This window comes from Narcine bancroftii, chromosome 13, assembly GCF_036971445.1.
Source record: "Narcine bancroftii isolate sNarBan1 chromosome 13, sNarBan1.hap1, whole genome shotgun sequence".
Taxonomy (NCBI): domain Eukaryota; kingdom Metazoa; phylum Chordata; class Chondrichthyes; order Torpediniformes; family Narcinidae; genus Narcine; species Narcine bancroftii.
In genome coordinates, this window is record NC_091481.1 from 32263331 (window position 1) to 32288389 (window position 25059).

The 25059-nt window shown below is 42.2% G+C and overlaps 1 protein-coding gene and 1 long non-coding RNA gene across 4 annotated transcripts in view; one reads left to right on the forward strand and one right to left on the reverse strand.

The window, feature by feature from the left end:
* Positions 1 to 1405, reverse strand: part of LOC138747940 (uncharacterized) — an 85245-nt gene extending 83840 nt beyond the window's left edge. Inside the window, exon 1 of the long non-coding RNA XR_011347734.1 lies at positions 1140 to 1405. This is a non-coding gene — a long non-coding RNA (uncharacterized lncRNA). The remainder of the gene's footprint in view (positions 1 to 1139) is intronic.
* The window catches only part of lmo3 (LIM domain only 3), a 78361-nt gene that overhangs the window by 1605 nt on the left and 51697 nt on the right, over positions 1 to 25059 (forward strand). For 2 of the 3 annotated variants that reach the window (XM_069907595.1, XM_069907594.1), the window contains exon 2: positions 1895 to 2108. In XM_069907595.1, coding sequence (XP_069763696.1) covers positions 1903 to 2108 — 206 coding nt within the window. In that variant the 5' untranslated portion in view covers positions 1895 to 1902. Of the gene's footprint in view, positions 1 to 705; positions 777 to 1894; positions 2109 to 25059 lie in introns of those variants that run through there. The other variant, XM_069907597.1, reaches the window with a different exon arrangement.

The window sequence follows — 25059 nt, forward strand, 5'->3', positions numbered from 1 at the left end:
GAAAGTTTTGAAACGGCAAATGTGATCGCCGAAGCCCCCCGCCCACCTCCCCTTGGAAATCCGGTAGTTTCATGGGAGCCTCCCCCCCCCCACAAAGTCTGTTGCTTTTTGATGGGGAGGGAGGAAAGGATGTTCTTCCCTGTCATTTAATGATACCGGGTTTTTAAAGGGAAATCTCGGGGAAAGGGGAGGGGGGATGCATTAGTACCTTAGAGCGGTGGAAGTGGGCTTGCTTTTGTGTGGAGGATGCTGGCTGCATCAGAAATTGGGTTTGCTATTGCAAATCTCTCATTGGCCTTTGCCGAGCGCCACCACTTCGCTACCATGGAAACTGTAATTAAACTGATAAGAGTGGAAAAATGTCAGTATCTTAGTGCTTCGCAGCTACATCTGCGGAGGTGGTGGTGGGGGGAGAGAATCAAACCGGTCTCCCAGCTCCGTCACTTTAAAAGAAAATAAAAGCTCCTTTCCCCCCCCCCTCCCCTCTAATCCTGGAGAACGAGGGACACTTATTTGTATAGTAGTGTGTGCCCGCAGGCAATTGTGAAGAGACAAATGGAGTCTTTATATATAAAAAAAAGACTTGATCCCACTTTAAAAACAAAATCTTTTGTTTGCCATTTCTCAATGACTGGCAATTGAAATAAAATGAGTCTCGGCGTGTTCTCAGAGTACTTCTCAGCTCACCAACCACGGTCCGTGACTTCAATCGACTTGGGGACGTGTTTTTGTGTTTGTAGCAGTGTGGAATTGAAACTCTTGCAATCCAGAAACTGGTAATGAGTTTCAGCGCTCTTTCTCTCTCACTTCTGCCTCTCTCTCTCTTCCCCCCCCCCCCCCCCTCTCTCTCTCTCCCCTTCCCCCCGCCACCCACCCCCTCTCTTTCTGTTAACTGTTAGTTGTGTGGTTTCAATGGGATTGGGAAAAGAGGGCGAGAAAGGGAGAAATCAACCGTGGTCTCTGTTCACAATGGAAGCTGGGCAATTTAACAGTTTAAATGAAATAAAAGTGACTCTGAATGTAACCCTGTGCGGACCCCTCCCATTTAAAATTGGGGTTGACAATGGTTGTGAGCGAGGCGATTGAATTTTTTGGGGGGGAGGCAGTAATGACAATTTGGATCTGGAAATTCTCCTTACCTCCTCGGCCCTTTACGGACTCTCTCTCTCTCTCGCTCGTATAATGCGTCTGCAATTTCTCAAAATACGAGGGTGGGCAGGGGATTCTCTGTCGAAGCGGGCGGTTGGGTCCATTAAATGACCAAAGAGCCACTGACCGGAATAATTGTGGCAATAGCGCGCTGGCCCGGTCCTCAATGCAGAGACTTGTCCCTGGCTGTTGTGTGTATGAGTGACACGGCGGTGCGGAGAGTGGCTGCTTTCCAGTGTCGGTGCGCTGCGATCAGATCGAGAGGTGGGGTGGGGTGGGGGGGGGGGGGGGGTGGGAGGGAGAGAGAGAGAAAACTGGTGCGGGTTTGTCATGTTCAAGGCTGCACGGGAGATTGCCCCTTGCCAGGGAGGTAGGATGGCACCTCGTCATCGTCCAGCGGCTCCCCTCCTCCCATCCATCCCCTCCCATGAATCTGCCCCCCTTCCAGACGCTCGCAGCGCTACTGGTTCTGAAGTCTGCCTCGCGAGTAGACAGACCACTTCCTCCACCAAAACTCGGGGACACGAGAGTGAGGGCAGCCAGCAGATGAAGCAGTATTTTGTTTTCATGTCCTCCACTTCGCACAGAACCTTGGCTTTCAGCTGAAAATTGAATAGTTGTTTGATTAAGCAGCAGGTTGAATCGACTGCAGTGTAGAACAACATTGAACTGAAGGGTCTCTTTCTGTGCCTGTTGTGTGTGTGTGTGTGGTGTGTGTGTGTGTGTGTTTTCCCCCCCTTTCTAGGTATACAAATGCTCTCAGCCCAGCCAGACACCAAGCCGAAAGGTTGTGCTGGCTGCAACCGGAAGATTAAAGACCGTTATCTCCTCAAAGCGCTGGATAAGTACTGGCACGAAGACTGCCTGAAATGTGCCTGCTGTGACTGCCGCTTGGGCGAGGTGGGTTCAACCCTCTACACCAAGGCCAATCTCATCCTTTGCCGCAGAGACTATCTGAGGTACCACTTTGTTAACTTGTGGAGGAGGGGAGGGGAGGGGAGGGGGGGCGGTGGGAGGGATGCTTGTCCTTTTCAAAAGGGAAAATAGAATCGCTCATGATTCTGGGTGAAGTTTAAGCATGTTTTAAGTGTGGCAAAGTGGAGATATTTTGTTTTAAAATGAAGTTTACTTTGACTGCAAATGACTTAAAGGTAAAGATTGTGCTGCGTTTAGAATTTAACTTGCACCAGATTCTTGTCTTTTTAAAAAGAAAAAAACTTTAAGCATGTTTTCAGTGTAGCATTAGTTAAAAAAACAATGAAGTTTACTTTGCTTGCAAATGACTTAAAGGTAAAAAAAATTGTACTACATTTAGAATGTATCAGATTCTTTGACCTTTGTCCCATAAAGTGGACCCCTACAAGCACCTGGTGTTCCAAGGAAGTCTCCCCTCCAAGTACTGACCAAGGCCTGCGCCTGCTTAGCTTTGGAGGATCATTCAGGCTATTGGGTGCTGAATGCAGAGGAGTGAAGAAGAAACAGTATTGATTGGTGTTGCTCCTCTCCTTGAAATTAAGGTTGCATGACAAATGAAACCAAACACCCCCCCCCCCCTCTCCCCATTAGCCAATCCGCCCGTCTTGCCCAGACTGAGCAGAAAGGGAAGTTCTCGGTCGCTCTAACATTTGGCAGGAAGAAATTTAAAAGAAAACTCAGTGTGCTTCATTTGCTTTTATGGGAGAGGTTTCAAGAATTCGAGATCCACGCATCTTGCATTGCTGCATGCACGCAGTCTTGTGTAGCCTCTTTTTTTAAACGAAGTAAATCCTGGAACTTTTTAATTGATTTTTTTTTTTAATTTCCCCCCCCCCCCCCAAAAAAAAATATTCTGCAGCAAGAGCTCAGCTGGCAACTTTAGCCTGTGAGTTGCTGCACCGCCCCCTGGAGGATGTTCAGTGAGAAAACTGACAGCATGAACATTTATTTGAGTTGGGTCATTATTTACCATTTGTGTTCTTGTTTTACTGGTACTTTTACAGGCTGCTATTTTTCCTGAGATTAGCGTAAAGGTGGAGGGGGGAGAGCGAGGGGAAAGAGCAGGTATGCAGAATGAATTGTGTAGTTTGCAATTGGCAGAATGATTTGCCCCGTCTCCCTTTTCCCTGCTAAAAGATGTTGATTTTAAAGTTTGTGCGCAATTGTTGGAACAATTTTCCTCCGTCTCCCTGTTCAATCCATTGCTGTTTTAAATATATTGGTGTTCAAGCCAATGCAGACTGATTTGTCTTAATTAAATGGTAGTTCATCTCTGCAACATTCTTGCTGCATTTTCCATTCTGATCTTATCTCTGCCTTTAAGTGGGTTCTTATCACAAAAGTTTTTGGGGGGCAAGTGCCCAACATATCCAAGGGTAATTAAAAGCTACCATTTGATGCAGTGCAAAACTTTTTTAAAAACAAGCCCTCCTTAACAACTTGCTCCTGTTCCCTTCCATTAGCCAAGCTATAAAATCAGATTTTTTTAAAAAATGTCTTTTAGCCGTAAATCTGGTCCAAACTGCTGCAGACCAACTTGTGACTAGGTTGTTGTTTGAAGAGTAATGGAGATTAAGTGTTGAGGGGGCTGTTGCAGAAGTATGTTCACCAATTGCACAAGGCTTGTCTCCAACAAATATTAGTATCAGTTTGTCTGGTTTTTAAGAGAAGTTACCTGAAACTGTCAGTCAGAATCAAAATTTATTGTCGTGGACACATCGTGAAATTTGTTTTGGGGCAGAAACATCGTGCAGGCACTTCGATATGCCAAAATAAAAAAAAACTGCAAGGAAAAAGTCAAAGTCAAGCAGTGTCTGTGGTTCATTGTTCATTCAGGAATCTGATGGCAGCGGGGAAGAAGCAGTCCTTGTGCCGCTGAGTGCTGGTCTTAAGGCTCCTGTACCTCTTCTTCCCCCCCACCCCCCACCCCCACCAATGGTAGCAGAGTGAAGAGGGCATGACCTGAGTGCTGGAGGTCCTTGAGGATAGAGGCTGCTTTCTTAAGACACTGCCTCTTGTAGATGTCCTTGATGGAGTGAAGTCTGGTCATGGGCCAAACTGTCTACTTAATCCTAGATAAGATATGGATCCCTTAAATAAGTTTGTTAATAATCATTTACCTCATTTCTAATTTCCTGGAATATTACATAATAAAAAGTAAAGAGAATAATGGTTAACTGGGTAAAATATGTTTTTGCACTGAGGACACTTCAGAAACAATTACAATGCCACAACCATCTGTTAACTGAGCTTTTCAATCAAAGTGAATTTCTTTTTAACTATCAGCAGATCAATTAACAATTTGTGTTCCAAGGTTGCTCATTGATTCAATACCACCTTCACTATAAATGTCTGAGCTTGTGGTACGGTATTCTCCACTACGAACCAATCCTGTCCTTGGCAATCTTCGAGTTCCCTGTCAAAATTAACATTGTTTTGCTCGTTACGTGAAATCAACACCCGGCAAGCAAAACATCATTTTAGAATGTACCATGTCTGGCGCCTCTTAGTCTCGGCCTGCCTGTGATGGGCAGCCTTGCGATTTGAGAAACAAATTGGATATCACACATGTCCTAATGGAGCCTGTTTCTATTTTTTGCCAACGGGCATTATAGATTTGGCTCTAATCTCTTGCAGCTATGTGCAAATATTGAGGAACATTGTTCGTTCTTTGGAAGAATCGCATGCTGCACCATTCTCAATTAAAATTGAATACATTTACTGGAAGTGACTCATTTCAAGTCGCTTCAGGTAGTTGACGTGGTTTAGCTCTGATAATTAAGGATACATGCTGCAAATTTGAAGAGGATGGATATTATATTTGGTTGCTTTAAGTTCTGCAGTGCAAGCATTTAGTAGCACATTTAGAACAGGAATTCCAAGTCCTTTTTTAAATAAAGTGGAGTAAATTATCAAGCCCAGTCGCATATTGTTGCCTGCTGTTGATAAAAATGTTAGCTCAGAACTGTAAACTCATCATATGTTTACTGCTTGTAGTATCTCTGTAGGATTACTATCTCGTATTTAAAATTGGGATCCTTCCCAAATCTTACTTTAGGTCATGGCCATTGGAATTGTTTGTTCCAGTGAGTAATTCAAAATACATTATTTAAACGTTGAGCTGAAAATGGTTGATAATTTCTTCACGGGCTTTCTCCTTCCATCTCAGCAGAATTTTGAGCGCCCTTTGTAATTTGCTTGAGTTTTGAGAAAGCTGTATTAAAAAAGGAAACCATGAAGTGGGATCTCATTTGGCTTTTGGATTTTTCCAATTGGCACTGTGTTTGGCATCTATTGGATAAGCATCTACCAAATTTTCCTATCTTTGTTTTCCCTTTTTATTGTAGGTTGATATTAGTAACTCCCTATGTGGTCCAGTTTGTTAAACACGCTAGTAAGCTTTTGAACCGTTACCTTGTTTTACTCATAAAGATGGATTTTTTGTTTTACACATGGCGAATAGTAGTTCATTCTTCAGGTCTCGCAATATTGTTTTTGTATACAGTGATGTACAGTAAAACCTGATATCCGAATTCAAGCAGCCTGGGGAAAAGAACTGTAGCTGTGCAAGGGTCTTCATGAGTGGAGCTTGTTACGAGCCCAAAGGACCCAAGACCCTATGTGACAAATTCCGTCACACAAAAATCTTGGGTGGGGGGGGATATCAAGGAAAATCAATAAAACAAATTTAAATAAATAAGAAGAAAACAGTAGGTTTAAAATTGTAAAATTAAATGTTCTCTGAAGTGGCATGTAAACCTTTGGTGAAGATGGGATCAAATATTCACCCAGCGGTATGCCTTGATCATGCTTTGCTCGTAACAGCAATGGCATCGCCTGGAATGAAGAGCTGGTTGCTATTGGGGTGACTCTCAAAAGGTCTCCTTATCCCTGCTTCGAGTTGGGTGGTTGGTGGGGGAGGGGGTTAATTATCTATGATATTATTGTTTGTCTTTCAGGTGGCAGGGGGACGGACATGCAGGTGCAGTGATGGTTAAATGTTTTCAAAGAATGTGAAGAAAATGAAGTAAAATGCTTTAAAGTTTATATTTCAGGTTCACGCAAGTGAAGTTTGTTGAAAGGGCCATATGGTGCTTTTTAAAACGGTTTATTCTTAAAGCAGGTGTATTAATTATAGCCAGAGTAAGTCTCGAGGCTGGGCTATACACTTTACCAATCCCCATGGGTGCCGGATATCGGGGGGGGGGGGTTGCTCTATATGTTTTTGTAGGTACGTAGAGTTGGATGAATGCAGAAAAGCACACTCTGCCCGCTCGCTATCCAGCGCTCCAAGTAAATTGAAAGCCGTGGTTGAGATCGGAGTTTGATTGCGAGTGATTTTTTTTTAAACTGAGGGGAATCCAGGGATGTTGGGTTAATGCAGGAAAAATGGCGGACAAGTGAAAGATCTGCCATGCCATCAAATCTCAGAGCATTCGGACACTCTGCTAATTTCATGTGCCTGTGAAGTATTGCATTTTGAAACTATAGGTAGGTTACCGTGCTTAAAAACTCACTCAACTTCAGCTTGTTTTCAAAGTGGCTGAAGCTCCTTTTGTTTTTGTAACCAGTTCGTCTTCTCCTGTCATGATGCCTGCATCCTCTTACCCACGCAAGCTACCTCGGCCCATTCACCCGCCTGAAGTCAAATGAATAACTTCTTGAATCAGTGACGCTAACATCTCTCATGTATACGAGACTTGTTTGTGTTCAATTCAGTTATTTTTGCTCCTTTAAATGGTGGTGAATCCAAGCTGAGTTTATACCTGGAAGTGGCTAAATTGTTGTTTGCCACGTTCCTCAATCTATCCATTTTATTTTGCCTATTAACCGTGGCCTGATATAATCACATTTAAATAGAAATGTCATTATTCTCCTTGAGTGTTGTTTACTTCTGATTCAACCAGCCAGCCATTATCAGAGGGAGGGAGAAGATTGAAAATGGTTCCCCTAAGAAGTGGCATTGGATGGAAAATGTATTTTCCACCGCTGTTTGTTTGATTCATTCCTTCCACCCACTTTGGCATTTCAGATTGATTTCCCCCACCCCCGATTCCTTGTATTCCCTTCTTGTAAAACACCGGCACTTGAGGTTCTCAAATTTGGTTCCACCTCTGCTGCTAAAAGAATCTTCATGGCTCAAGTAAGATCTTGTTTCACGTGGCCAGCGTCATTCATGAAGACCTTTACACAGCTACGATTCTTCCTTTCTCTATGCAACTCAGTTGCTTATGCCTTGGTTGTTTCTGCCCTCTATCATTGTTCAAGCTCAACCTGCAGACCTTCTGCACCAAATTTCATCATCATCTGATTGCTTTTTCCATCAGATTGTTCTTTTGCATTCTCTGGTCCTCGCTGCAAAACATACAGACACACAGCCAGATATAACATGCATACAGACAAATAATACATAAGCAGGAGATGGGTAGTGTGTGCAGTTCCTTTAGTCATTCAGCAGTCTCACTGCCTGCGGGAAGAAGATCTTCAGTTGCCCCTGAGGATCTGCATCACCTCCTCTGTGACCTTTATACCTGAGCTGTTAGAGTGCCTATTTAAGAAGCCTCTTTCTTTGACACTTGCCACCAACTGCTTATCTCTGTTAACAATTGTGCATCCATTTGAAGAGGTGAAGACTTCACAATGGTGGTGCATCAAGCTTGTTGTAGAGTTGGCCATTGCTGGGGTAAAAATCCATCCAGTATTCCAATGGTCATAGATGTCACAGCTCCAAAGGAAGTCTGTTTGTGGTCAAGAGAAGTTTGCTGGGTGCTTACCTGGTTGTTGAATTGACTTGTTTATTCTAAGATGTTTTGAAGGGTTGAGGTAGTTTATTGACTTCCATAGTGTCTGGAGATGTTTCTCCTTGCCTGTGATTTATCTTTTTGGGGGGTGGGGTAGGTTAAAGAAGCAAGAGCGTCTTATTCAATCCTCTCCTGAGCCTCCAACTGTACATTATACATTGCCAAAGATTGCTTCCCTCTGTCCCGTTAACACTGTCCTCTACCAACATGCTCAGTTTATCTGCACTGTTCAAATGATTCATGGAAGTTGGTCCAATGCCCTCATACTTTTGCTCATCCACTAGTCTGCTTAACCTGCAGTGATTTCTGGTCTTGGGGGCTAGAGAGCTGTGAGGGGTGCAGACTGCACCGGGTGATACCATCAGAGGGGATGACACCAAAATGACGGTCTATAAGCTTTTTGTACAGTGTTTCAGTAGAAATTTATTGTTTTTAAATTAAAAAATATCCCTGTAGTTAGTTAATAAGAGCAAAAACATTTTTCGTAAGCCCAAATTACATGTATCAATATACCTACAAGGCTAAAACTCTATGCTAATTAACTTTTTGAACCTTGTGTGCTCTGGTCAAAGCTCCCACCCTGGCTCAGCAGCACCGCCACAACCCTGAACGTACAAGGAAGACATACCTGTTTCTTCTACTCTCGGTACACTCAATCCATGGGGGATGGGTGACGACACCATGAGTTACCACAATGGGTGACGCTAATCCTAGTGACTGCAAACTACCATCCTACATCGCTTTGAGAGGAAAATTAAAAAAGCAAACCATTCTCATCTTTTAGATCAGTTGTTTTCAAATCTTTTTCTTTCCACTCGCATCCCACTTTAAGTAATCCCTATGCCATGGCTGCTCTGTGATTAGTAAGGGATTGCTTAAGGTGGGATGTGAGAGGGAAGGGAGGGTTGAGAACCAGTGCTCTAGACCCAATTGTTATTGAAATATTTTGCTTGAGAAAAATTGTCACTGGCCCATTTCCTTTAGAGTGATGAAACTGTGCACATAACGAGTCAATGAGGTACGATTAAAACAGTGGTTTTCAAACTTTTTCTTCCCACTCACATCCCACCTTAAGCAATCCTTTACTAATCACAGAGCACCTATGGCATAGGGATTACTTAAAGTGGGATGTGAGAGGAAAGAAAAAGTTTGAAAACCACTGGTTTAAATCTTTTGATCTTTCCTTCCAACCTCACCAAGGACATTGAATTTTTTTCCACCAATTGGCATTGATTTAATTTCTTGTTCTTTAGAATTCCTTTCCTAAAGTCACCCAGCACCATCTCTATTTCATTAGACTTTACAAGTTGCCTGCAATTTATTTCCCAATTCCTCTTTGGTTTGGTATCCATTGTTTGTCTCAGTCGTGAAGTTTTTAATTTTTAAATTTAGACAAACCACATGGTAACAGACCCTTCTAACATGCCCGTGCCCCTTCAATACACCAGTTAACCTAAAATCCCTGTGTTTTTAAAAAGTGAGAGGAAACCAGAAGAAACCTATGCAGACATGGGGAGAACATGCAAACTCTTTACAGACAGCGCCGGATTTGAACCCATGTCACTAGCTCTGTAATAGAGTTGTGCTAACTGTGTCAAAGGGTTTTCCCCCCACAAGTGGTGCATGCTGCCTGGTGGTTGAGGGGAAGGAATGCTTATTATCCTTTTACTTCATTGCGGGTAGAAATTAAGTAAATAGCTGTCTTTCTAAAGCAGCCCTTTTTTTAACAAAACATTAGACTGGAAAATTAGCCTCAGCTTCTACCTTCAGGCAGCTACCTTTGCGTCTCTCTGACATGCTGGGATTTTTCCCTGAAATCGGGTCTCTGGTTTAGGAGGTAGTGAAGTCAGCACCGATTTGAGCTTCGGAGCCTATTCAAACAGTGATGTGCCTACCGTTGTTCTCCACTCTGGCTCTCGTCGTCAATCCTCTTCAATGACCCCCCTTCCTGAATGCAGGAGCCCTCAGTTAGATGGCTTGCAGCAATGATCATTCTACCTGTGGAAATACATCTGTCATCAAGAGCTTGTCTAATAAATCAAATGAGCTATGAGGATCACTTTTCACCCATTTGATTGAACTGGGCAATGCTCCTATGCCAGTCAAAAAGTCAGTCTGCCGAATGCTTCCCCACTGTTGGCCTCAGGCTTGTATTATTTTATCGGTAGATGTAATCTTGAACCAACATTCTATAGAAATTTTCACTAAAGGATTACCAGTTAACCTCTGCCTGGGAATTGCGAGAATGAATATGCTTTAAGATCCTACGATTGGTCAAATAATGTGCTTTCAGCATGGAGACAAATTAAGTTTGTTGGTTTTCACTATTCAATTGCATTAATCCTTTGATTGCTGTGTCCTGTTTGTTTTGAGCACTGATTAAATTGCTAGCCTGGAAAGGAATGATAATTTTACCGTGCTTTTCTGAATTCAATGATTTATTCCTTCTAGTTTAACAGAATCTGCATCCTCACCATTCTCAAATGTGAGGAAAGGTGTTCTTTAATATTTCTGAAATGGACCATGTACATAAGCAAAAGTTTTGGCCTGTTGTGACAACTGGCTTTCTCTGTGCATGGATGCGATGCATTTTTTGATGACCATACCTGGTGAAATCAGTTGAGTATCTAAACAGTTGCAACTCTGAACATACTAACTACTTTTTTTTTTTAAATGTAATTTTAAATATAAATATATGCAGTTGGTAGCAAGAGCATGAGAACAATTGTCTGGTGGCTGCAAAATTGAATTCTTGCTTGAACATTGTTGAGATAAGGGCTGAATCTTGCTTTGGATTGGTTAATAGAGCAAATCTTTTAGTTGTGAAGATCCTACTTGGTGAATTATCAGATCTTGAAGTTTGTAGAAAGATAGAATCCTTGGGTGGTTTAGGACTGGATTCGCTTGCGGTTGGGTAGGAAGAAATGATGGTTCGGTTGCTAATTTGATACATGCAGCATTCAGGTGGCGAGCGTTGAAAGGCTGACGCCAGATCATTTATTTGCATCTGTGAAGCCACCCTTCTGGCCAATGAGTTTAGGAAAGAAATGAAATGTTTAATCTCTGCAGAAATATTGCAAATGGAGAAGTGCTGGTCTCCAATTATTTGCAAGGTCTACAGTCCTGAAGTTCAAGGAGCCATGTTCTAATTTTTAATGTACATTGACTGTTTCAGGACAGGCTTGAGGCCAATTTGGGCCCCTCAAGGCCCTGTAAGTGGCAGAGATACATGAACAGGTGTTTTCTTGAAAGATGGTTACAAGACTTGAGTCTTCACTTTCCCAGAGTGACTTTTAGTTTATCCATTTGGCCAGAGCTTCGGAAAACTCCTTGTTGCATACTCCCATGTGTTCTTTGGCACAGTTTGGAAAACAGACCTTCCCATTTGAAAGACCGTGTAATGCATTGAAGTTCTGACCTCATACTCCCAGGATTTGATGAAGTTGGAATCCATGATATCTGACCCTTGAGGTGAGAGTACAATAAACCGCACAGGCAATGCAGATGTTGAGATTAATTTGAGGAATTTTTGAAGTCCTTTTATCACAGATAAAACTTTGGAACTTTGTAATTATGAACCCAGTATCCCCAAGTACAGATAGCTTGAGCACAATGCTTTTCTACAATTAACTCGTAGTATACAAATCTGAAGCCATTTCTAACAGAAATTGTTTCAACATACATAGGAAACACCACCACTGCTAGACAGTGGTGGACCAGCAGAGCCTGTGTTAAGAAGATCCACACTCATTATCAAGGTACCTGACTGACTGAATCTCTAAAAGAAAAAGAACTCCATGCGGAGGAGCTAGTGGAGTTGTTCAAGTGAACCGGTACGGACTTGAAGGGCCGACATGGCCTGTTTCCGTGCTGTAAACGGTTATATGGTTATAGGAATCTTGATGCTGTTATGTCTGTGTTACTTGGGAGGCTTCTTTGTTAACTTAGAGATGCAAGATTCAAATAACAAGAGACTTTACTTACTGATGCCTTCCACCATCTCAGGAAACTATTTGCACACACTCCTATACATATACATATGCCCCAGAGTGGTGCACTACAGTTATTACAGTGAGAAGGGTGCATTGTTATGCAGTTACAAAATAGTTCACATTATCCTGACTGTCTAACACTTGCCTTGTGCAATTGGTACTGTCATGGCAACTGTTAATATTCTTCCCCCTCCCCGAACCCCCTTGGCAACAGTCCATTTAGAAAATGTTTTTTTCACTTCACGAATGTTTATCTGTGGCAGAATTTGCTTGTTTGTTCAGTTGCACCCGCAAGTTTGATTTGATGTAATGTAGAGGTTAATATTTTAGTCACTGATTTTAAATGTACCTCTGCCAAATAACAGCTTGAGGTTTTCGGTGTGTTATTGACAGTTCTTGACCTGCATATTGGCTAAGGAGGCATTTATAAATTTTGAATAAATAGTGTAACATACTGTTTGTATAGTATGCACTTTATCAGCCAAAACAAATGTTAAGTATTCTGGAAATGTAAATTAAAATCCTTGAAATGCCATGTCTTTTTAATGTTTTTTTTTAAAAATATTAGGTCTTGTTTGCTGAGAGGTACCCTTTACAGTACTAAGGATTTGAACACACAGCTTCCATCCTTATGAAACTTGGTGCTTGGGAGTTAATGGTTCCTATTTGGTTCTCTGAGGATTTTAAAAATTGGAATCCAGTTTTTTTTTCAAAATCATTTTGGGTTAAGGACAACTTGTTTGTCCAGTGCACAAGAATTAAACTAACATGCAAGATGAACTTTGAACAAGAGTAGAAATGTTTACAAGATTTAGAAAGGGCTGAATAGGTGGGTCCAATATTTCAACGCTGATCAGTTTAATAGGAAAAAAATATTTGGTGTCGTTGTTCCATTTTCCCAGTGGGTGGTGCATTGGGATTTAGACATTTTGCCCAGTAAAAAGTAATTGTTTGCCAAATCAGATGACTTTTTAAAAATAATACAAGGTGTTTACTAAGATAAATGATTGAAATCATGTGGGGGGGGGGTGCGGGAGAAGAAACCACACTGCAGCCATTTGTTAATTTGCTGCTCGAAACCATGTAGACTTCTGCACCTGTGTTGCACTCCATTAACATCTTCGCAGGTAGTGCCGCTAACCAGGGAGCACAACTGCCGCTCAAGGACTCTATTGGGTCTGCTCACAACTGCAAACTCTCCTGTATCTGTTAGTATTCCTGACAAAAGAAATCTGGCTCTTGAAATAGAATATTCAAGTTACACAAGGTGCTGTGAAATATTCATCCCACTTCTTTAGATCATTTAAGCCTGACTTTCAACTGTGGATTCTAATCCTCTCGTTTGAGCTTACAAGAATTTCTTGATGACTTCTGACCAAAATTTGGTTAGAGGGAGAAATATCCTACACATGCCATCTCAGAATAAACATGTTTTAATTTTTCTCAATTAAAAGTGAGATCATAATTCCCATGGTTACCAGACAAGTCTTTTGGCTGTTTTTTTTAAATCACTTTAGAAGCAAATAATCCAATGCTTCCATTTTTAAAAAATCTATAAATGTTCAATTAAGCCTTGATTCAACTGCAATGTGACAGTATGATGTTGACACAAAAACCTGATTGCCTGTGGCAAACAACAAATTAAAAAGTTGCATGGGAAGTGGTCTGCTAAAATGAAAGGTAGACTTGTGAATCCTGGGCCGATGCAAACCCCACAATAGCACTGCTTTCCATAAGTAATGTGGCTTCGCTCTTTGTCTCCTGTTGTGACAAACCGCTGGGTGAAATGTTGATATTGTAGACAGGCTCTTTTCGTTGATATAGATTGGTTTAAAATATCAGTGAGCAAAATATCCTGTGTCTCTTCTGAATATTTTTTGTCCACACACAGCGTATAGTCAATACCCCTTTCCCAAAGTTTCGGTAAAGTTGTCTATTTAATTCCAGTGATCAGGTGAATGAGACATGGTCAATATTGGGATGTGTGCCATGGCATCATTTTCAGTGTAACCTTGTGTCCATGCTTTGCTCTTTCCTGCTTTCTTTCTTGGCCTCGGATTCTGTTTTGATGGAATATGAAACATTTGCATCAAAAGCAAATGCTTGACATCAGAAATCAAACAAAATGCCAGATATACTTAGTAGGTTAAGCAGCATCTGCAAAGGAAGCTTTAACATTTCAGGTCGATGATCTTTCCTCAGACCCATGAAAGTATTGTGATGACAGCAATATTTTTTTTCCCCCATGCAACGTGCATTTGGAACTCTTGGGTCATTTTGTCTTGGGATGGAGATTTGAAATTTTGTGAAGATGATCAAAGTGTTTCTGCTTCAAGCAAACGAGAACTGCTCGAGGAACTCGGGGGTGGGGGGGGGGGGTCAGACGGCATCAATGGGGGGGGGGGAAATGGTCTCTCAGTGTTGAGCCCAGACCCTCAATCAAGACAGAGTCTGTGATGTGGCAATGGTTTCTGCTTCCACCACCCATCCCTGTCAGTGTTCTAAATACTCACCCACCTGATAAGGGACAAATTTTTCATCCCTGAACTAAACAATTAACAACTCTCCTCTCTCAAGATGAACGATCATGCATTTTACCCTATTTGTGTCTCTCATAATTTACTATCGACAGTCCCCAGGTTAAACAAGATTCCGTTTCTGAGAAGGGAAAGGTTCCATTATTGTCATGTAGAATGTAACATGCATGAAATTCTTTAACGTTTTCCTTCCATAAGGCAGACCAAGAGTCGCCACTTTGTCTAGTGCCCCTCACAGGAACCTACAGCACCTGGTGTTCCTTGGCAGTCTCCCCTCCAAGTACTGACCTGTGCCTGCTTAGCTTCTGCGAACGTATTCAGGCTATTTGGTGGTGTCCATCAACCAATTTCTCGGCAAGTCAGAAACGTTTATTTTCTGTAATAACCTTGTCACTATCTCGGAGGATCTTTCCTGGACCCAACTCGCTAATGGCTTCGTGAAGAAAGTATGTCAGCACTTCTACTTTCTCAGGAGTTTGCTGACGTTTAGTACGACATCAGAAACCCTGGTGAATTTCTGCAGATGTGTGGTGGAAAATGTGCTGACCGGCTACATTTAGAGATACCAATGCCCCTGATTGTAAAGCCCTCCAAAAGGGACTGGAAAGAGCCAAGGACATCACAGGCAAAACCCTCCCCACTGTTGAGAACATCTGCAGGAGATGCTGTCCTTGGAGAGCAGCAGCAATGATCAAGGATCCACAGCACACACTCTGTTCTCACTGCTACCATCAGAAAAAAGACTCACCCCATCAGGTTCAGGAACAGCTGCTCTCCCTCCACCATTAGACTCATCAATGACGAACTCAATCAGGGACTCATTTAAGGACTTGTACTTTTGCACTTCATTGATGTCATTTTCTCTCTGTATTGCACAGTCAGTTTGTTTGCATTTATTTGTTACATGTATATGGTGAGTACAGTTTTATTGGCACTACCAATAAGGGATTATTCTGCCTGGCCTGCAGGACAACATCAGAATTGTATGTGATGTCATGTACCTATCTTTAATTTCATTGAATAATCACACTACTTATTAATTAAACTCATGGAATAGACACAGCATCCAAGTCATTAATGAAATACCATGATGCAATTTATTCCTAGCCTGAAATACACTTCAAAAAAATATGTAGGACAACTTGTGTAAAGTTGGACTTCGATCAGTTTGAGCTTGTTCAAGACTGAACCTCCATTTTCCATTGTAACCATAGGGTTACATAGATATGCTCCCAGATCCCTCAGAGCCTCTACATATTTAGTATCCTACCATTTATAAGGTGCATCCCAACTCTTATTTGCCCTTCCCTGATGTATTGTGCATTACTCTGGATAGGATTTCACCCAGTGTATTTGTGCCCACTTAACCAGTTCACATAAAACTTATTTTGCAGCCAAGCATTTCTTTACTATCAGCCATATGGTCAGTTGTGGTATTTGAAGCAACCCTCCTAATGTTGGAGGTCACCCAGTCCCACTCTTGCATGTACCACAACAAAGCATAAAGGTATCTAGCACCGCACCCTGCAGAGCCTGGCCAAGCACAGATCTCTCATTATTACCATTGCCCTTGCTTTCTGCCAATTAAGCTGATCTTCCATCAATCTTTCCACTTTTTCTAAGATCCTGTGACTGTTTCCATGATAAATTTATTACGTGAGACAGTGTACATGCATTTTAGCAAGACTTTTATCAATAAGGAAGAGCCCATGAGGATGTTAGCTGAAATTCATCTGTTGTCAGGGCACAACCATCTCTTAACAAATTTATGGCAGTCCTATACTTTGGGAAGTGTTTGAGGAGATTGAGTACATCACTGAAGACTAGCAAATTTCTACAGGTGTAATGTGGAGAGTATTCTGGCTGGTTGGATCAATGTCTGGTATAGAGGTGCCAACTCTCAGGACAAGGATAAATTCGAGTATTGTTAACTCTGCGACATCACACGCACCAGACTTCATCGAGGACCTCCATGTGATGCGGTGTCTTTAAAAAAAAAAGAGCAGGTCTGGCCCTCTTCACTCTGCTACTATCGGGGTGGAAAAAATTACAGGAGCCTAAAGCACTCAGCAGCACAAGGACAGCTTCCTCCTCGCTGCCATCAGATTCCTGAATCATCAATACTTTCCACGCACTATTTTTAAATGTATTGTTGTAAGGTGGTTTATATGAATGTTTACACAATAGTGCTGTCTCAAAACACACAATAAATTCTAATGTTGATTCGATCAGGGAAATTCGTCATACTAGACCGTGTTGCAGTTGGTCAGCACTCTTTCCACCACACATTTGAAGAAATTTGCCAAAATTGATTGTAATGCAAGTCCTTGACATCCACATTTTTGCATTGCAACTTTCCACATAATTTCCTCAACTCCTTTGTTTAAAAAGCAGCCATGGCTTGGGGTCCAGCAATAAATCTGAGCAGGTCAGCAAGCAACCTTTATTTCACACTCTGTCATTGACCAGACAGACAATGCCAGCATTAACTTTGGATATTGGCGGAGACTCTTGGGGTATTGAATTCAAATTATATATGCGCATTATAAACAACTCTTGTCCTGGATTTCTGACACATGACGAGGATGCTTCAAGGCGAAGAAAGGAATAAAACCCTTGCAATCTTCACAAAAATGAGGATGTCAATGAATTTCTCAAAATGTATGAAGTACCTCTTAGAGATTTTGATGGTATGGTAGAACAAGAGCAAGTGGAATAAAGTGGCTTTAATCACCATTTGCAGTAGCTTCACTTGTAATATTAAACCACTTTACGTGTCACAGGAAAATACCAGTGTTCCACTCACTGGGAAATGTCAGTAATCATGTTGCCAGCCTTTTTTCTGGACCAAGCTGCTAAAGTGCGTATATAAATGATTCTTTACCTTGTGCCTCTCCAAATGGAGCCTAGAAGTTGTACTTGGCTGACACTTTCCAGTTCGTGAGATGCATTTACATTTTGCTATTCCAGCATCTTGTAAGATGGCGTGTATTGACAAGCAACCAACTTGTGCAGAGCAAGATAACAGTGTATTTCTGGCGGTGTCACGCCACCATTTTTTAAAAATTTGTTTTGAACATTATGGTCATTTTGGTTGAAATCAAAGGATTGGCTCGGATCTATCCAGATTGGCCACAGAACACAAAGCTTCTGCGGCCAAAGGTTTGTGTAAACTGCTCATGTGCCTGAGCATAAGCCTTCAAATGCTAGCCTTGTTCAAAGTATATCTGCAAGAGGACTCCTGAGCCTGCAGTGGTCCATCCAAGAAAGTATCATTTCACCATCTACTTTCCCTTGTGTGATTGAGGACCTTCTAATTTGTGTTATTGTGGAAAGAAAAGTATTCTGTGAACTCGCAAGCATTTCCCCTTTTTGAGAAACTAAATAAGTCCTTGAGACTGCGCTCAGTCTTTCAAAAGCAAGAGAAAGTAGGAGATCTATTAATAAATGGCCTTTATAGTGATGTAAAAATATTATTCAACAGTTGTCATTAAAAAGTTAGATGCATCAGTTTGTGTTCAGGGCATAAGTTGTGTCAATCTGATGTGCAGTGAACATGTGAAGTTCAAGATCTGAACTTTGAGGGGAGGGGGTGTGGCTTACTCAGATTGGATCTTATTACAGATTTGGCTGATTGTGGGCAAAGGAGGACATTTTAAGCAATCCTGTGATTCCTTGATCTCAACTAATCTGCGTGAGGCATACAATCAAATGATAGATAAGGTTTGCCTACATGGTAAAGCTAGGGGCTGAACTGTGGTGAAATCCGAAAGTCTGCAGAAACTTCCAGGATGAGGTCTTCCATACCAGGTCGTTGTCGTCCTTCAAACAGCACAGCTTTCCCTCTACCTCCATCAATTTGGCCCTCATCCACATATTCTTCATTACCTGCATATTTGTCTTGGTCTCCTCCGCCCCTATGCACGAGGACAGGATTCACCATGCTCTCACCTACCACCACGTCAGCCTCCGTATCCAACACCTTATCCTCTGACACTTCCATCATCTACGACGTGATTCCCACCACCAGACACTTATTCCCCTCTCCACCTTTTGCATGGACCACTCCCTCTGTGACTCCATTGACCACTCCTCTCTCCCCACTGATCTTCCCCCGGCACCTACCCCTACGATGCTCCATTATGCCCACACCTCCTCCCTCACTGCCATTCAGGGCCCCAAACAGTCCATTCAAGTGAAGCAACGTTTTACCTATGAATCCACGGTGCTTGCATTGTGGACTCTTCTACATCAGAGGGACTGGAAGCAGACTGGAAGATTGCTTCATTGAGCACCTCTGTCACAATAGCTTAGATCTTCCATTGGCTGCCCATTTCAATTTCCTGTCCCATTCCCTTGCTGTTGACTGTCCATGGTCTCGTGTACTGCTATCTGCAAATTGGAGGAACAACACCTCATCTTCCTTCTGGGCACCCTCCAATCAAATGGCATTGACTTCTCTTGGTTCCATTAATAAGCTCCCCTCCGTCTCCCCCCAACTTCCTGTCTAGTTCTCTCTCTTTCCCCTTTTTCTCTAGCTGCTTTCAGGTGCTCAGACGCAGATAATGTACAATCAGATGCAGCTGGGGGAGTGCAGCTGGGACGTTCAGGTGGCCACGGAGAAGACACCTTTCTGTCACCTGAACGTGCTGGCTGAAGGGGAGTTGCGTCCGGCAAATGCCGGCTCCTGTAGACTATGGCTGTAGTCCCACTGCTGCTTTCAGATGCAACGGGGGATTCTCAGAGCAGGAGATTATACCTACAGGAGGAGGGTTAAGTAAGTGCTCCTCCTGACCGTGTTCTCCACTTTCAGTGGCCACCCAACAGCTTCATTGGAGTACAATAGGTACAGCTGCTTTACATCGGGGTATTTTGGCCACCTGAAAGTGCTTTCTGTCTCCTTTCACAGAGCCAAAATCAATTCTCACCTTTCCTCTTATCCAATTAACACCTTTTGGCTATTGATCTGGACTCCTCCCCTCTCATTCTTCCCGCCTTAATCTCTAGTCTTAAGATGCCCGCCAACTCTTTGCTTTTTCCTTGAAAAGATCGGGCTCAAAATGTTGGTAATGTATCTTTATCTCCCATGGACTTTGCGAGACCTCCTGAATTTCTCCAGCATTTCAGTGTATTTGTTTTTAACTAGGTACTGGACTACGTCCATGTCCCATTAACCACTTCAAGATACCAAAATGGTCCAGACAAAACTTGGCAAAGTGGGATTTGTACACATACGTACAGAATATGAAGTCAAATTGAAATAACTCTCTGGAAATGGCCCTTTTTGTTGTTTCCTTGTGTAATTGATGCAGCAAATGGTTCCATGTGAGTATTTTGACTGCCAAATAAATTACTCGAAAGGATTGGCCTGTGTTCTAAAATGTTCCCTTGTTAATGTGACTTGATGTAGATGGAGTAGAGGTCTATCAGGTGTGAAAAGCACTGCAGCTTCTGACTTGGAGTGGCCTCTAGGCAGTGATTTGGGGATGTCAGTCCAGTCATGGTTGGTTTCGGCACTTAACGGTATGGTGCAGCATTTCTCAACCCCTGATCAACTTCTCAATTAGTGAGCTGCCTTGTGTAACGGCCCTGTTACACAGTCCCGGAGGGCTCCCTCAGGGGTCATTAAGGTGGTTGTGGGGGATGGGGGGGAACTAATTGAATTGCTATACAACTGCAAAAGAGTTGGGAGAGGCTTCACTGCACCCTTCAAAGTCTTATAAAGTGCACCAATGAAGAAATGATTGAAATATTGATGCAAAGCTGTATATCGTGGTTAACATTTTTAATTTCTTGGGAAAGTTGCAGAAACTTTTGAAAGTAAACCAGTACGAGAGAAGCCTTTATACTCGAGCTGTTTTTTTTTTAAAACTGTACAACTCCATAATCACCTGAACTGAGTTCACATTCACAACACAGTAGCAGACAGTTCAATAAATGCAAGCTCAGCTCTTTGCCCTGAAGGATGGAAACTCATTCCACTTCATCAGCTGACTCCTGCAATGGCAGAAAGCCACTGTTAATGAATCTGATTTGCTTGTGTTAAAATGCTGGAAACCCAATTTGACCATTGTCCAGATTAATCTTTTGTCAAGTGTTCTGTCAATTTTTAAAATGCAAAATGGTGCTGGAGAATGGGGACTTTTTTTTAATAACGATGCTTGGATAGGACACAAAAGTAGGATTATTTTTACTCCAATACAACGATGAACTAAACTTTATCGGATTCAGTCTGTGAAGGGCGCGATGTTTATAAATTCCTTTCCACGTTGCCTCAGCCACCTTTGGCATTAACACTTAGATTCCTCGAAACAAGTTAATGGGAAATGAAGTGGCTTTGTACAGCTGTGGAGAATGTATAAATGCATAGTCTGACTCCTTCCAAAAGCAAATGTTAAATAATGGACAAAAATATTACATGTGCTGCACAAATAATTAAAAACACATTCTAAATGTATTTTTGAGTTGTTACTTTGTCCTTCTGAATCAATGATGGCTTTTTTTTTAAATAAAGCTCTCCCATGATTATACAAACAGGAGTTCTTCACCTTTCTCCCCCTAACAGCAGGTTTCAGTACATCTAGTAATTAGTATTCCAGATTGTTTAACATCTCGCTTTGTCAGTTCTGAGCTTCAATGTACATGTTTTGTCTTTAAATCTGCTATGGGTAGATTATCCCGATCTGGCGTCGAGTTGCTCGCTGAGAGGAGCTATTAGAAGCTTGCCAATTGCTTTTCATGCATTAATCCCGTAGTCTGTGACGTTTTATAATTGCCAGTGTCAAAATCACCCACACCTGCAAAGTGACACACTCCAGTGGGGCACAGTAGGTGGGTTGAAAACCCTTTGTGCAGTTATCAAAATTCGGGAAATGTCTTTGCTGGGGGAGGGGGGAGTAAAACGAAGCAATAAATGGTTGTACCCTTAACGGAAGATGCACAGTAATAGGCAATAGTCCCAGAAATGGGTGGTCTGACACATGTTGGAAGTGGTGTCTTGGATGCATTTTAAAAATGGGGAGAAATGGTTCTTGGTGACAGATTTTTCTTTCTAAAGGAAAAAATATACAAATCTATCATTGCTTGAAACATCGGTATAAAATGCCAAATGTTTGCTGTTAGATCCTTGCATAAATGTATTATTTCATTTGATAACCTCTTCCATCCTGCACATTTTTCATGAGAACCTACTTCAGCCAATTGTGGCAAAGACATTAACGCGCCACTTGCTTCAACCTCTTCCAATGAGGCAGTGATGAATATACTTAGCATAATCTGGGGACACTTCTTCATTCTTTCTATTTCATTACCATATTTCGTTCTTTCAAATCTACTTGTATCTATTTCATTCTTGGTACGTTCATTTTGATGCCAGGTCCTCCTAGCACAAGACTTAAGAGTATGATGCCTGAACTGATTTGTCCTGTGATTTGATTGCCTTGAACTCTTGCTGGAATATATTTTGAAACTGGTGAAAATGATCTGGTTAGACATGTTGGTGTATTTCACCATTCAACCTCTTGAACTGCCGTTAGATCACAGTTCACCTGTGCTTTGTTCCATTTCCTATGTGTACTCTTTTGACCATTTTAAGATGGAGATCAATAGATTTCTGTCTACTTTTCAATTGTCCCACAAAATGCCTTGTATTGAGAGTGTACTTATGAAAGTAGCTTTCTCTTTGAGTGAACAATTTCCCACTGCAGTGAAACGTGCAAATCTGCTGGCTCCATGATTGAAGTCAGAACACAAAGCTGGAGAAACTCAGCCAGTCACGCCGTGTTCTTAATGCTGCTTGACCGGCTGAGTTTCTCCAGCTTTGTGCGTTTACATAATTTCCCACTGCAGATGTGGTTAGGGTCAGGGATTCAATTCAAACAGGGAGGACCCTCTTTGGATTCCTGACCACTGAGTCAGTCAGTGTCAACTAAGAACTGGAATAGCAGCAAATTATTGCACAGATGTGATGATGATGCCCTTTGTCATTGAGCTGGGAGACCAACCAATGAAACACAATCAGCTTCGACTGCCAACATTGATAGAAACATGCAATAAACCAGTGGTTCCCAACCTTTTTCTTTCCACTCACCTCCCACTTTTAAATATTCCCTAAGCCATCGGTGCTCTGTGATTAGTAAAGGATTGCTTAAGGTGGGAGGTGGGTGGAAAGAAAAAGTTTGAAAACCTGTTTTCATCGTACCTCATTGACTCGTTATGTGCACGGTTTTCTAACTCCAAAGGAAATGGGCCAATGACAATTTTTCTCCAGCAAAATATTTCAGTAATAATTGGGTCTAGAGCAGTGATTCTCAACCTTCCCACCCACGTATCACCTTAAGCAATCCCTTCCTAATCACAGAGCACCAATGGCATAGGGATCACTTAAAGTGAGATGTGAGTGAAAAGAAAAAGGTTGAGAACCACTGCAATAAACCATATGCAATTAAAATCTTATTAATCTAAAATGAATTTTTTAAAATTATTGATTATAAAATATAAGTATAGCACCACTCAGTACCGTGAATTGATGTTTAACTTTGACACTGCTTCATTTGGGGAAAAAAGCTATTTTTAAGTTTAGTGGTGCACGATGGTAGGAGAGTAAATAGGTTGCCTCAAACCGTGCATCTTGGCGCCTCACAGTTTGGCGGGCAGCAACCTCCTTTGAAGAAGACCGCAGAGTCCACCTCACTGACAAAAGACAAAAGAGGAAAAACCCAACACCCAACCCCAACCAACCAATTTTCCCCTGCAACCGCTGCAACCGTGTCTGCCTGTCCCGCATCGGACTTGTCAGCCACAAACGAGCCTGCAGCTGACGTGGACATTACCCCTCCATAAATCTTTGTCCACGAAGCCAAGCCAAAGAAAAAGGTCATGATCAGGGTGTGTTGCGTCTTTGATAATGTTTCTTGCCCTGCCCAAAAATTGTCCCCCATAGATTCAATGGTAGGCAATTGCATTCCAACAATTCGTCTGGCAGTTTTCACTACCAGCTGGGGTGCCTTACGATTTTGTACAGTCGAACACGCTCTCAATTGTGCATCTATAGAAATCCAAAAGTATTCTTGGGCAGAGGTGGATCTTCCTCGAGCATCTCAAAAAACAGATGTTATTGTTCCTTTTGGATCACAATTAATGAATTCAAGTACCAAGTGAGATCAGCAGAGATACGAACCCCTAAGAATTTAAAGGTCTGTCAATGCTTCGCCACCACTCCACTGATGCAAATCAGGACAAGAGTGTGGTTTTCTCCCCATCTAAAATCCGCAATGATCTCCTTGGTCTTCTGGGTATTAAGTAACAGATTGTTCTCGGCATACCACAAGGCTAAGTGCTGAACATTCCCCCTCCCCACCCCCCATCCCAATAGACTGTTTCATCATCGCCTGTAATCAGGCCTACCTCCGTGGTGTCATCTGTGAACTTAATTAGGTTTGTACTTTACATAGGTATGCAGTCAGAGGTAAAGATGGAATACAAAAGGGTGCTCACCATTGTGGTGCGCTGTTGGCCAGAATCAGGCACATTCAAGGTAAAGACTGTACAATAGGCTTTAATCCACAAAGACTTCCTCAGAGCCAGGCTGGCTCTGGCTGCAGTAATTCCGAGTGAGCTTCAGGAGGCCAGCGCAGGCTTATATCCCGAAGGGGGTGATTGACACCCAACCAGGTGGGGCTTGTTCCATTCAGGCCGACTGATTGACAGCTGGCCAGGTGTTGTTCTGTTCCCTTATACTCCTGCAGGTACAGAGGTTGCCCCCTGCAGTAGGCCAGTGGTGGCCACCACAACCACGCAATCCTGGGCCATTCTGGTATTCAAGGTGAGAATGGAGGAAAAAATATTGCCCTGCCTAACAGAATGAGGTCTGTTAGTAAGGAAATCCAGAATCCACTTACAAAGGGATAGATTGATACCTTAAAGACGAAGTTTGGTTATCAGCTTTGATGGTACAACAGTGTTGGATATTGAACTTAATCAATGAATAGCATTCTAACCAAAGAGTTAGGGCTATCAAGATGAGTCAAGGTAGAGTGTAGCACGGTTCAAATGGCATCCTCTGTCAACCTGTTAGTACAAAAGGCGAATTGATGTTAATCCATAGTGGCAGGCAAACAAGATTTCAAGTGAGATAGAAACAACCTCTCAAAACTCTTCAACATGATGGGAGTAAGTACAACTGGATGGTCGTCGTTTAGACTCATGACAGTGGAGCGCTTCGGAACAGATGCGATTGTAGAAGTTTTTAAGCTCATTGGAAGATCAGCCTTGGCCAGTGGCAGATTAAAAATGTGGACCAGCCCACTGATCTGCGCAGGCTTGAAGCACACAACCAGGTATGCCATCCATGCCAGCTGTCTTCTGTATATTTACCCTACTAAGGATGGGCCATGTGATGAAATCTACTGGCAGAAACTGGATAGATTTTTGGTGCAAAGATGTTAGAGTTTGTAGAAAAGTTGTGTTTTCCCAACTCGTAGTTTTTACAGACCTGAATGTTAATTCATGTTGTTCAGACATAGAAATTGTAGTTGTTTGGTTATTCTTCTTTTTGCATACTTCTAGGATAAGACAAATTGAGATTTATCTACTATTTGGTCCGCT